Source organism: Sapajus apella, unplaced genomic scaffold (assembly GCF_009761245.1).
Source record: "Sapajus apella isolate SASKATOON/1434 unplaced genomic scaffold, GSC_monkey_1.0 scaffold16, whole genome shotgun sequence".
NCBI classification, from domain to species: domain Eukaryota; kingdom Metazoa; phylum Chordata; class Mammalia; order Primates; family Cebidae; genus Sapajus; species Sapajus apella.
The window spans coordinates 3,112,317-3,126,480 of NW_022436956.1; the positions used below are offsets into that span (position 1 = coordinate 3,112,317).

The window sequence follows — 14,164 nt, forward strand, 5'->3', positions numbered from 1 at the left end:
AGAGAGAGAGAGAGAGAGAGAGAGAGAGAGAGAGAGAGAGAGAGAGACAGGAAAGGGGCACAAGAGTGAAACTGAACTTAAAATACTTTTATTTTTTCTACTGATTGATTTCTTTCTTTTCCTTTTTCTTTGGTTGACTAATCCCCCTTGTGATATTGGGATTCCCTTAGGAAATCATGATTGGGAGCCACGTGGGGTTTAGACACAGGGGTACTTGGAACAGCAAGGCACCAAAAGGGCCAGATGCTCACTAAAAGGGCCAGAGGAAGAGAGACCGCAGTGAGGCAGCCATGATGGCAGAGAAGAGCTCACAGGTGATCCACAGTCCAGGTCACCTCCTCTCTTCTGGCAAAAGGAAACTTGAAAAGGAGTTCTTCTTCAAGGACAAGTCGAACCCTGCCACAGCAGGATTTCATCAAAGGGACTTCAGGAAAGGCTTGGAGATCTTGTGAAGACCAGAGAAAATGTCCTGGAGATTTGCCAGCAGAAAACACTCCCGGTCTCCATGCCAACATCAAAGTGGAGGGGAATTCCTCAACGATCCAGATAGTCTTTGAACTGAGAGAACAGGCATACCCCTTTGGGGCATGGGCAAATATCAGTGCTCGTTCACTGAACTGACCGATATTTATTGAATACTTTTTTTGGGGGGTGGTAAAGACAAGGTTTCACCATGTTGTTGCCCAGGCTCGTCTTGAACTTCTGAGCTCAAACAATCTGCTGGCCTTGACCTCCCAAAGTGCTAGGATTACAGACATCAGCCACTGTACTTGGCGTTATATAGTATTTGATATTGTAAGTAATCTAAAGATCATTTGAAGTATAAACTTTCTAGGTGCTAGGCATTGGGCTGGAAGGAGAATCAAGAGAAGTGAGATGCAAACTGTTCTCAAAGAACTCATGAGACAGGAATATTGCAAATAAACTGGAAATCAGGACACTTCTGTGAACAGCTCACAGGGCTTTGCTGAATCCCACTACTAACATCTCAGTATAACGTGTTCTCTAGATATCCTGGATGAGGTTTTCATTGACAGTGTCTTGCTGGATGAGGGAAAGGGGAAGGTAAGTGCACCCAAGAGAGGAGCTCCACTAGGACACTCAGTAATCCCTGACTGCAAATGGATAGTGACACCAACAGATAAGTGAAGGGACTTGCTCCTTCACCTGAGTTTCATTTTGGGCTCCCAGGAATGTGGCAATGTAGGAATCCTAGCTATGTCATTAAAGCTCTTACATTCCAACAGAAACTGGTAACATAAAAATAAGGCTTTCAGAATGTTTTTCTACGAAGTCTTACATGGCATCTTTTGGGATGTATTAAAAGAGATCATGTTTCTCTTTATTTAGGAAGACTCAGGAGAACGAGATAGCATTAACGTTCTTCTACTGGAGATAGAAAGCTGAGAGTTTAAGGGTTGTGCTAAAAAACACATTCTTGAAGGTCTAGATGTGGACAAATGGCAAAGCACAGAGTCATGACATCAGGCACAGTATGCAGATGCCACCCTATTCCTTTTTTCTACCTCCAGAAGGTTAGAGTCCCACTGACGGCACCTGTGTACCTAGAGTAGTATGCTGGCACCCACAGGGGCTCTGGCTTGGGGTCAACAAACCCTTGTGCAGATGGAGATGGCTCCTGCTAGTGAAAGGAGTGAGATGAGGACTCTTCCTCATGAAAAGACCAAGGCCTCTGCAGGTGCAAATAACATCTGCCCGTCCCAAAACAAGTGTGCAGATTCAGGGCAGTGATCTTTAAAAAGCTAGTGCCGTTTCTCTTGGAACTCTGGAAATGATAAATTCATGAAGGCAACTAAAAAGGCATAATGCCAGTAATAATATACAGAAAATTATTTCAAACAATCAATGGAAGCTCCAAGAGGTGGCCTTGGAGGCCCCACCTCCCTCTCTGTACTGGACGTGAACAACCGACATTTTCTCCGTCTGATATCAAGTGCTACACATGGCCCTCCATCTCCTGTTCCACCTGACGGTCATTCCTGAGCTGCCCTATATCAAAGTGTACGAGCCACGTCTAAAATAGTCTTTAATATTTCTGTACTCCTCTTCACACAAGGTAGCCAAGGCTAGAAATGCACATTCTAACAAGGTTTATGTAAGCTTATTGCAAGCAGCACCACATGAGTGATGATGAAGGAAACAAGAACTTTTAAGAACGTGCAGAACAAACAGACCAGTCTGGAGAGAAAAAAATGCAATGAAGCCATCAGAGTTGCCAAAATTGCTTAGCCCTGATCACCTGGTTCACCTGGGGATTTGGCAGCTTTGCATTTAAGAAAGATCTTGATGGAAACGTGATCTACCCTTGCAGAATGACACAAAAGATGATAATGGTGCTCTGCCTTTGGAGCCTCTGCTAAAGTGCACATGTTTTTCTCTAAGGAACGCCAAGCCTGTCCTGGTTTATTTAGAATAAGTCTCTTTTAGGAAATACTACTGAGGAAAGTTGAAGGCCTGACCGCTGAGGGTCTCCAGCTTCAGCTCAGACTGGGCAGCAGCCCAGTGACATCTCTGATCTCCAAATAAACAGTCACTTGGAAAACGGCACCCTGGTGAGTTCCGAGGTGATTGGTTATTGCTTGGCATGCCTCATCAGTTTCAATCCGGGCTACCTAAACTGGACCTGAGATCTGGAAAACGCTGTTCATGTAAATTAATCCACAGGTAGATTCTGACTGTCCTGCTCCCCTTTCCTTGATCCATCTTCTGTTTCCATAGCAGCTAAAACCTCAGTGAAATGGGACACCTGGCCCAGGCTCAGGTAAAAGTTCCCTGGGGAAATGAATCCGTTCAATGGCCACAAAAGGGGAAACAAAAGACTCTCTCACACTGCAATGTGAACATCAGCCAGGCAACCCAAGAGGCTCACATGTCAGAGGGGAAGACAGCAAACAACTGTGAAGAATGAAATTAAAGCAGAAAGATTTCAGAGCCTGCAAGAGAAAGGCAAAGCACAGAACAACAACAACAACAAATGTATAGGGAAGGCATAGGCGTAAAATGGCAGGACAGAAAGGAGGTGCCTGCAGGAGAAGCAGAGGAAACGCCCAGAAAAGGACAAAGAACTGGCTGAAGGAGGGAATGAGAAGAAACGTCAGACAGAAGACAGAACCCCTTGACATCAGGCACAGGACGCCTACCCCGATGATAAATGTTCTGCAGATTCCAAAGGCACAGACTGGCCTAGCATCCACTGGCACTGGGGACTCACATCAGGCTGTGATGAATGGTGCACACCATGGACTTAGTGCGCATCCGTCTGAATGGCCCCTCCTTCAGAGGGGTCCAGGGCCATTCCCCATCACTAATGATCTCATATACAACTGAAGCTTCCTCCCCATTTTTGGGCCAGTCCACATGTGAGGTCGTTTCAAATGGAGAGATTGGCAGAGACATGAATAGCTCTCACAGACCCTTTGTTCACAGTGAAAGTGTCAAGAATGTTGGCCCAGGACAGTTCCCAGGAATTCAGGCCACACACGACTGAAAATGTCATGCCTTCTCTGAGAACATCCATCAGGACCAACTGTCACTGTCTGGAATTTGGTATTTCGGGCTCTTTCATGGTCTTGCTCTGATTTATTAAAATGTTAAAGTGTAGTGGACAGTGTCATGCATGGCCACCTTTGGGAGCAGAGGACCTGCTACCTCACAAAGGACCTGCTACTGGCGAACAGCCCTCAGAGGTCAGACCCCTGTGGGGACTGCCTCATGTGAAGAGAGATGCATGGCCCACAGTCACACCTGTTTTGGGATCAGCCTAATTCAGACTGCTGTACTGATGCACAGGACTGGCTCCATCACCTCGATAAAGGAAACTTCTGAAGGGCAATCCTATCTTCAGAGACTGCCGTAGGCTCAGCCGAGATGTCCCACTGGGCTGTGTCACAAACCAGCTTTTCACCTGCCCAACTATGTTCCCCACTTTCCCTTCCATGGGAGTTGAGACCAAAAGCACCCCCTAATATGCATCTTTCATGCCAATCACACACCTTCATCCATCTGTGCACCCCTGCACATGTGTACATACATAATCACATGCACACATTTCACATTAATCAGCAATAGGCAACACGATTAAGGACTACTATTCACGTCTCTGCACGAATATCCCCTTTTCAGAGCCCGCCTCTGAAGAAAGCGCTTGTCATTCTGTCAACACATCCAGTTCTATTTTCTCACCCTTAGTACCACCTGTTATATAGCACACTGGTTTTTTTTTTTTTTTTTTTTTTTTTTGTCATCTGTCTCATGAGAACGTGAGCTCATGAGAGTGAAAACTTTACCGCTTTGGCTTATTGCTATATCCCCCAGTGCCCAGAAGAGAGGCTGGACTATTACAAGCACTCAATAAATATTTTTAAACGAAATATTTTTATCTTCCTTGTTCCCAAATAAAAGCTACGTTAATAATAAATGACATCTTGTCTCAAATTCTAAAGGTTTTAATGTTCAATCCATGGAAGCACAAAACAACGCTTTGGTCTACATAACATCTGAGCATTCAGATAAAGTAAATTTTTGCAATTTGGTCACATATTAAGTTATATTTGTTCTCTAGGATCAATCACAGTAAAACAACAACAAAACCACAAAAAACAGCCCGTGACCAGATTTTTGGCAAGGCTGCAGAGGCACAGACTTGGAGTGTCTCCTTTTAGGAATATGGCCATTTAAAGCTCTCACCCATCATTATGTGTTTTCTCTCGTTTAAAATAACCAGCTGAACAACTGCCACTAAAGCTTCGTTCCATCATCAAATGACATGTAAAGTTCACCCAGAACACCTTACCACCATTTCACCCAGGGACGGCCGCCTTTGGGAGCAGAGGGCTTATACAGTTAACAACTGGGATTAATTTCCAAGGGACTGGAGAGATATAGAGATATAAATTCTTAAATCTTAGAAGATATGCCTGTTTTGCAGAGAACATCAACATTCTCTGCAGAGCCATGAGTTTATTATCGTCAGGTAACCAAAAAGGCAGAAATTTTTGGAGTAGGTACCAGCACCCATAACCTCCTGTCAAGGGCCAGCAGTTCCCCCATTTACCCTCATGATGCCATGCAGCAAACTGTTCTCTTACCTTTGGGGGAGATGTGTCTCCAAGTAACCGTAGGCTCTGGTCTACCCGTTGCTATGCAGGTGAGACTGATATTGTTCCCTTCGTTAATGGAGATATCTGAAGAAATCTCTACAATTTTTGGAGATACTGTGGAGACAAGACAGAATGAAAATAAAAATCCTGCTTAAACATTTCTTAGTTATCTTAACATGGCAGTTGGGAGAATAGTCCAGAGAGTAAAATATATGAACTATAGCAAGTTAACGATGAGAAATTAGAGGAATTACCTTAAATATAAAAAATGTCTTACCTTGAATTTAGCCTTGATTTCCTCCTATTTAAACACAAAGTCAGGGAGTCCGAGTGGGAATACAGTCTACTGCAACACTGCAATAGCTATTCTCCTAGCCTCCACCCTCCTCCTGTATCCACTCACCCCCACCCACCTCCAACACATATCCACGAGCCATCCTCCACTCTGCATTCAGTGATGTCTTGAAAGAATGCAATTCTGTTCATATCACATCTCTGTCAAAACAGTTCCAATGGCTCCCCATGGCCACCTGGTCATAGCGGGGCTCCTTCTAGGCAGGAGGCTATGCTGAATCAAACATCAGTCTACATTTCCATGGCCAACCCCAGGGATCCACCTCTGCTGACCCCCTTGTTATCCACAGGACATCAAGCTCTGTTGAGGCATCATGCGTTTGGATCCATATTGTTCCTCACATCCTTCCTGGACAACTCCCAGCCATCGTCATTTTTATTTTTGAGACAGTGTCTTACTTTTTTACCCACGCTGGAGTGCAGTGGTGCAAATATGGCTTACTGAAGCCTTGACCTCCCATGCTCAAGCAATCCTCCACCTCAGCTCAAGTAGCTGGGACTGCAGGCATGAGCCACCATTCCTGGTTGATTATTTTTATTTTTGTAGAGACAAGCTTTTGTCATGTTGCCTAGACTGCCTTGAACTCCTGCACTCAAGCAATGCACCTGCCTCGGACTCCCAAACTGCACTTTCAGTCATCCTTAAGGCCCAAATCAAATGCCACTTTCTTTGTTGAAACTTTCGTGACCCTCTACACTTCTCTGCCCTTTTGCACATCTCAAGCTGGCTGCTGCTGCTTCATGTGCTGCCCAGAGCACATGCTACATACCTGGTGGGGAATCGAATAAATCGTCAGTTAGCCATAACTTACTTCTGACTCTGTCTCTCTCTGTCTGTCTGTCTCGCTCTCTCGCTCTCCTTTCCCCCTCTCCCTCTTCTTTCTCCACTAAATGACTCCACCTAGGGAGGGAAGGAGTTCATTCTGATAGGTAATAGATAAAATTGGAGACAGAATGTCTACTTCCTTCGGTCTTCTATTTCGGAACCTTCTGAAGCTTATATTGTGGTGTGCTCCTCCACATGCTTATTTACAGAAGCAGCATGCCACAAGGATGGGATAGGTATTGTGGTACATCCAGCCATTGTATGTGTGCGCCTGTTTCTTTTTGGGGTCCAGTCATAGAACATAATTGTTGCTGCACGTCTGAGCCTAATTCTCCAGTCTTAGCTTTACCATTAGTAAATGTGATATTTGGTTCCATGTGTCTACTTATCTGTCTTATCATTCAAGTGGATGGAATCAAGAAGTCATTTGCTGAGCTCCCAAACTCCAATTCTAGACACTCATTCCACTATGCTATGGTTATGTGGTTAGCATCACCACTAGGCCATGAGTTTTCTGATGACCTGAACAATGTGTTACTTATATTTGTAACCACACTAAGAGCTCAACAGACATTTACAGAATTGAGTCATAATGGTTATTCAAGGGAATAACCTGTGTGCAGCATGTCCACAACAACCTCAGAGCTGGGTCACTGGCAGATATTCTTTCAATGCTACTGATGCTGGTTTTGGTTTCTTAGTTCTCGGCAAGTTAAGTGTTCCCTCCATCCCACACTCTTCTGTTTCTTCATGTTATACTCTTTGCTTGAGTAAGTATTCCTCAGAGCCACCATGCTGTACAATTCTAAAGCACGCCATCCGCCTGGCCTGCAATGTGATCTGGCCTGTTGGAGAGCCCAGGGAAGCTGTACGATGACTTTATTCCTTGTTCCAAAGTCAGAGTGGGGCTCTCACACTAAAGTCAGATGGGTTTGCAAATTTTAATGCTGGTCTTACCTCTACCTGAAGCACTACTCACTGATTCCTAGTTGTGTTGGATCTTTTCCTTCATGAATAGGGGACATTATAAGGATATCTTAGCCTTCTTCCCCTTCCCTCCTTCTCCAATGCTATCTTCCATGTATGTCCTGCCTCCACCCAACTGAAATGCTCATCATTAAAAAGCATGTGCTGAACTTATCTGTGTCGCACTTAGCTGTCTTCTCATCCCCATGTCCTTGTTGCTGACTTCAGTGCTCACAGTCTTCTCTGTGACTATACACATCTATTAAAATTGTCCAAGGCCTGAGAGAATTACCAACCCTTTGATAAGGCTGTCCAGGTGATCCCCAAGAGGACGTGACCTCTCCTTCCTGGGGATTTCACAGCACTGTAGTATCTCCCATATGGTAATTAAAGTAAACTCTTACGTTACATGTACCCCATCTTACCTTTTATACTATAAATTACCTTAATATAAAATATCAAACAAGGTCCTCACTTAACGTTCTATTTTTTTGCTGTCCTAAGTAGGGTATATTAAGTAGAGTAAGCACCAGTTAATCATTTTTAGATTTCAGTCCTCATTGAGCTTCAGGTAGAGAGGCTGTGTGTGTGTGTTGTGACACACATTTTGCATTTTCGCAAGCATTTTGTGGGACAGAAGTAATGGAGAGTGGATGTGGTGAGGGTTGGAGAAGAGAGAACGCTAGCTCTACAATCTGGGACTTTTAAGATATAACATTGCAATTTATGGTTGTATCATTTTAAAAGCTAGAATGAGCCTTCTAGGACAGAAAGGTAATTGATGAATTAATGACTGTGCATTTGATTTGCTGACTGCCTGAAGGGTACAAACTTCTAAATTCTCTTAGTTCTGGAATCATTTAAACTGATCATTGCAAAAATAGGCACTTTGATGTGTTTTATTCACAGTTTTAACTAGAGCATTCCCATCTCACGCACCAGGCACCCCCTGCCCCAACACCAACCCATACATCTGCTGGTCCCTGCCCCTGCCCACTCTTGGCACCCACACGGGCTTGCTTGCTTCCTGGAGGACAGGCTGCCTGCAGAATGTCTGTGCTGGCCTTGCAGACATTGCTTCAACTGTGCAGGTAAGTAATTTATTGATCTGTAAAGCACTCTGAGATGCTCTGCAAGGGATTATGTCATGCCAACGCCATGCAATAAAATAAAAAATGATGGATTTTGTGAACACAGGGTGATTTAAGGTTTGTAGTTGGAAGTGAGCTTAAAGTACATTTTAAGTGGAAATCAGGCCGGGTAATGAATTACTCTTGCTTTGGAAGGGCTTACTGCGAGTTCATTTTCCTGGCTTCCTACATGATAGCTAATCTGCTAATCATACACTAGAGAACAATGGACAGTCCCCAGGAAGGATGGAAGGTGGTTTGGGCCAGAGATGTCAGCGCAGGAAGTATATTAAATGAGACAATCGTACCTCAGGCTTAGAAGAATCATCTAGAATTGTCTCCCCCCACCAATAATTGGAAAATATCCAACTCATGAGGCAGAAGTTGGAGAAGTGCTTGTTGTCTTTTAAATTCTGCCTAAGAATCCGGTTTGAAGAAGAAAAAGTGCCCCTGGATGAATGAGAAAGACAGACCATGCATGGCATGGAGATGAAATGGTTTGACCAGGAGAGCAATCCCAATTATCAGAAACAAATTGGCATATGGCTAAGATGCTAAGGGAATAAAAGTATGATTTTCTAGGTGGCAACTTCTAGCACATTGTCCATATTCAAGATTACATTGAATTGATTAGGAGGCACTGTGGTTTTAGCTAAGCCATCCTCATAAGGAAGCCTCTGGCCAAGTGTGAGAAAGGGCTACTTATATTTCTATATTGTTTCCATGGATATATTCTGTATCTCAATTCCTATCATTCAGACTGTTAGAAACATAGTAGGATTGCTTCTTTTCTTTTCTTCTTCTTTTTTTTTTTTTTTTTGAGAAGGAGTCACTGCACACCAGGCTGGAGTGCAGTGGCACAATCTCGGCTCACTGCAACCTCTGCCTCCTGGGTTCAAGCAATTCTTTCGCCTCAGCCTCCCAAGTAGCTGGAGCTACGGGCGCGTGCCACCGTGCGGAGCTAATTTTTTTGTATTTTTAGTAGAGACGGGGTTTCACCGTGTTGGCCAGGATGGTCTCTATCTCTTGACCTCATGATCCTCCCACCTCGGCCTCCCAAAGTGCTGGGATTACGGGCATGAGCCACCATGCCTGGCCTCGCTTATTTTCATTCATTCACTCCTTCTTCAATATTCATTGATCACTTTCTGTACACCAGCACTGTGCTAAGCGTTAGAAACAAAATAAATAAGATGCCATGCTTTTCCTCAAGGAGTTCACAGCCTTAATATGCAAAAATAGTTCCAGAAGCCTATTATTCTAATGTATGGAGACACAGAATCGTGATTCAGGTGTTATGGGAACCCAGAGGATAGACACCTAACCCAGCCTTGACATGAATGTCACGAGAAGCTTTTTAGATTCACGATACCTAAGTTAAGCCCAAGGAGTAAGTAGAAATTAATCCAGTCTGGAGAGGAAAGGAGGAAAATATCCTGGGCAAAGGAGACAGCCTAAGGGAAGCACTATTTTTAAAACATTTTGTGGTCAGGCATAATTTTTAATGGAGGAAGTCTCCTATAGAGCAGGAGTCTCCAACCTTTTTGGCACCAGTGACAGGTTTCATGGAAGATAATTTTCTTCCATGGGCTGGGGATGGGGAAAGGAATGATTTCAGGATGATTCAAGCACATTACATTTATTGTGCATTTTATTTATATTATTCTTACATTGTAACATATAATGAAATAATGGGAAATACAACTCACCATAATGTAGAATCAGTGGGAGCCCTGAGCTTGTTTTCCTGCAACTAGAGGGTCCCATCGGGGATGATGGGAAACACTGACAGATCATCAGGCATTAGATTTTCACAAGGAGTGCACAACCTAGATCCTTGGCATGGGCAGTTCACAGTAGGACTCATGCTCCTATCTAATGCCGCCACCAATGTGGCACGAGGCAGAGCTCAGGCGGTGTTGCCAGCAATGGGGAGTGGCTGTAAATACAGAGGAAGCTTCATTCACTCACCCGCCACTCACCTCCTGCTGCGTGGCCTGGTTCCTAACAGGCCACAGAGCAGTACTGGAATGCGACCTGAGGTTTGGAGACCCTTGCTTTAGAGGCTGGGCCAAAAGTGATTCAGTGAACATTTTGTGAACACCTACCGATACACAGTGGTGTGTTAGGCATATGAAGGACATATAGACGTATACCAATTTGCCTGGCCCTCTATAAACTTATAATCTGTTTGGGGAAACAGGGCACATAAATATTCCAGAGAGTTGAATAAAAAGGCAAAATGTGTAAAAAATTGTGTGTGATTGAACGTGAACGAACAGTACAAACGTTAAGTGCTATGAGTCACTAGGAGGGACGATAATAGCAAGTGAGAGTGTCAGAGATGGCTTCACCTGAAATTGGAGTTTATTTTAGGTATCAATAAGTGAGAAACAGGCATCTAGGCAGAAAAACTGAAGCTGTTTCAAATGGGACAGAATTACATGGGCACAGATGGGAAGGCAGAAATCCATGAACTGAGGAAATACAAAGTCTCCTGACTACAAGAGGCAACGCAGAGCAGGGGCTGAGATCCAGCTGGACTGTCTCCTAACTGGGCAACCTTGGCCAAGTTACCTCACCTGCCTGTGCCTCACTGCCCACATTTAAGAAATGAAGATAATAATAAGTTTCTTTTGAAGGCACAGGAGTAAGTTATGAAATGCACTGAGAACAGTTCCTATCAATGTGAAGTGCTCAATGAGTGAGTTTTAATATTGTATGTGCTTGGCAAACACACATATGCAGTGTCAACACAGAATGGACAGTCAATAAATTTTAAAAGAATCAATGAGAAATGGAATACAGGACCATGAAGTGAACAAGTGCCAGATCATGGAAGAGCCTGAATGCCTAGGTCCTAGATTTTAGCTCTATCCTATAGGCAGTGGCAAGTATTTGCATTTTTTTAAAGGAAATGTCATAATTTTTAAACATGTTTATTATACGGGAAAAAATCGGTTAACATTGTGTCACATAGAGTAAAATAGAGAGAAACTGGAGTCACAGAAATCAATCTACAGTGACATTCAAAGCCTGGATTAAACTGTTGGCTCTGAAAAGATGAAAAGCAAGGGATGGACTGGAGAGCAAAGCCCAGGAAAAATGCACAAATGGTTACTGGGAGGGCAACTGGGGAGGCGGAGTCAAGCAGGAATGCCATTCTATTCAGTAGCATCTAGACAGCTGCAGGAGGAGATCCCTAGATGTTCTAGAGAGAACTACTTTTGGGGAGAACATTAGTGTGATTAATTCTGTCTTGGACCTGCTGATGGTGAGATGATAAAGACATCCAGGAAGAATATTGCTATTGCTTTAGCAGTTGGAATCAGAGGATTGGAGGTCTGGGCAAGATCCCATTTTGAGAACCAAATGAAAGGTAAACGGCAGAGGGGTGAGAACTGATGCGCCGGAAGTAAATTAGACCTACTAAGAGGGGATGAGTCCGTTGAATAGGCCGTCGGCTTTTCCCCACAGGCATGTGTGAGGTGCCAGGTCCTGGCTTCTGAGAGCTGAATCTAGAAAGTATGCCAATTTCAGAAACAGAAAGACCAAGGAGTAGTTACGATATGTTTAGGAAGAAAGACAGAAGCCAAGTGAGCCATGCTCTTTAGATACAGTTCCACATTTAATACATTGTGTTAACGTTTAATCTGGTTCTTATTGAATTTTAATTCAAATGTGTAAATAATTAAATAAGATAATTATTAAAACAGTATTCTGAGGAACTTCCCTACTCCTGGTTTAGCTTCCACTGCCCAGGTGTTGCATTTTAATAATTATGTCATTAATAAATGGCAATTTGCTGTTTTTAGCACGCAGTGGATATCCTATTAAATCCAAATTAGGATGCTTTATTAAGCACTGTGCAGTCCTGTGGGGCTGAGAACGCACATAAGCCACTTGGACCAGGTAACTGCACAGCACATGCAGATCTACAGATCCCAGATGGCTTCCTTGGCTGCCAGTGGGGCTCCCCCTCCTGCTTCTCCTCTGTCCTGAAGACTGGAGATGCACACATCTCTTCAGGGCAGGTCTCATAGTGAGGGCTGCTTTGCTGCTAAGGCCTCTTTAGGGACTTTGTCTTTACAGAATTAACAGGACAAATCTGGAATGCTCTTAACCTTTCTGGCTTCCAGACCACGTGCAGAGACACTCAGGCCTATGAGAACAGCCTGGTGCATGAATGTACAACCTGGATCAGAAAGCTTGGAGAGATGCAACCAGGCAGGTGTTGGTTTTCAGACAAATCCATCTTTTCCCAAGTGCTAGGCACAGCTGAGTGGTTCAAGTGGGATTCAGGCTGTGGCAAATGTGCTTGGTTAAAACTTCCCTTCTCTCATGCAGACTGAATGGAGAGATGAATCTGTCTCGGAGCATAAAGGCAAACTCCTTTGGTCCCAAAGGCCATGCATGCGCTGGATGCTGTCTCCCTCTCTGTGCTCTTCCCACAGCATTTTCCCTTCCTCACCCTGCGGGCCACCTGTCCTCCTCAGATACCTCAAGCCCTCCTCTGACTCCGTCCTTCACACATGCCTTTCTCCTGCTCCTCACACTGGTTCTAATTCTTTCAATCTCAGCTCTTCACAGAAGCCTTCCTTGAACCCTCTTTCTACAAGAGAATCCCCAGGCTACCTAGCTTGCTACACAACTGTCTGCCTCTCCTAAGTACGATGTGAGCTCTGTTGGTTGTCCCATTCATTGAAACGGTCAGCACATATCATAATGCCGGGCTTTGTTTGTGTCCAACAATTTTTGAGTGAATGAATTACTGTGTTCTTTCAAGGCTGTATGCAAATGCAAATAAATTGAAATGACTGAATTTCCTCAAGATCTTTAAATTGCTCCTAAGGACTGTAAGTGAACCTAATGATGTTGATAATTGCCATTTATTAAATACCTGCTGTATAACAGGTGTTTAGCATATATTACCTTTATTTTATTTTTCATTATATGAATCCCACAAATAGTCTAAGGTGACCAACTGCCCAGGTCTACCTGGAATTGGAGGGTTTCTTGAGACACAAAACTTTCACTGCTGAAACCAAAAGTGTTTCAGGCCAATGGGGATGCATCGGTCACCCTGATTATTTCCCACACTTTACAGATGAGGATACAGATACTCAGAGGAGTCAAGGAACTTGTTCAAGGACATACAGCTGAAAATTGCAGTATTTATTTTTAATAGAAATAATATGGGTTAGAAAAATAACAAATGTACATGGAATCATGGGAATATACACAAAGAATAAACAAACACCAATACCTATATATTTGTGGACACCTATACCCTATGAAACTACTGTGCACTAGAATCTTCGCAGGAATAAATCTTCAATGGATTACTAGATAATCTTATCCTGTATAAGAATCCTATGAGGCAGTGCGATTGTTATTCCAATTGCCAGATAAAGAAACTAATGATTAGTGATATTTCAGCAACGTGCTCAAGGTCACTCAGCTAACAAGTGATGCATGTGGGACCTAAATGAAAGTTACATATGATCCCAGCTATGTTTTCATCACACAGAGTTCAGTCCAGTAAAATGCAGATCCCTACCCAGTGGCCCTTGGATTTTGCTGAATACATCCACACATTGTGTGTGTGTATAAAATACTTCAAGTTCTGGGGGACATGTGCAGATCGGCTAGGTTTGTTACATAGGTATACACATACCATGGTAGTGGTTTGCTACATCCATCGCCCTGTCATCTACATTAGGAATTTCTCCTAATGCTATCCCTCCCCAAACCCGCCACCCCCTGCT

The 14,164-nt window shown here is 43.6% G+C and overlaps 1 protein-coding gene across 11 annotated transcripts in view; it reads right to left on the reverse strand.

Moving 5' to 3' along the window:
- Positions 1-14,164, reverse strand: part of LOC116555929 (neurotrimin) — a 968,350-nt gene that overhangs the window by 122,529 nt on the left and 831,657 nt on the right. For all 11 annotated transcript variants that reach the window (XM_032284824.1, XM_032284831.1, XM_032284829.1 and 8 more), the window contains one exon: positions 5,109-5,234. In XM_032284824.1, coding sequence (XP_032140715.1) covers positions 5,109-5,234 — 126 coding nt within the window. The remainder of the gene's footprint in view (positions 1-5,108; positions 5,235-14,164) is intronic.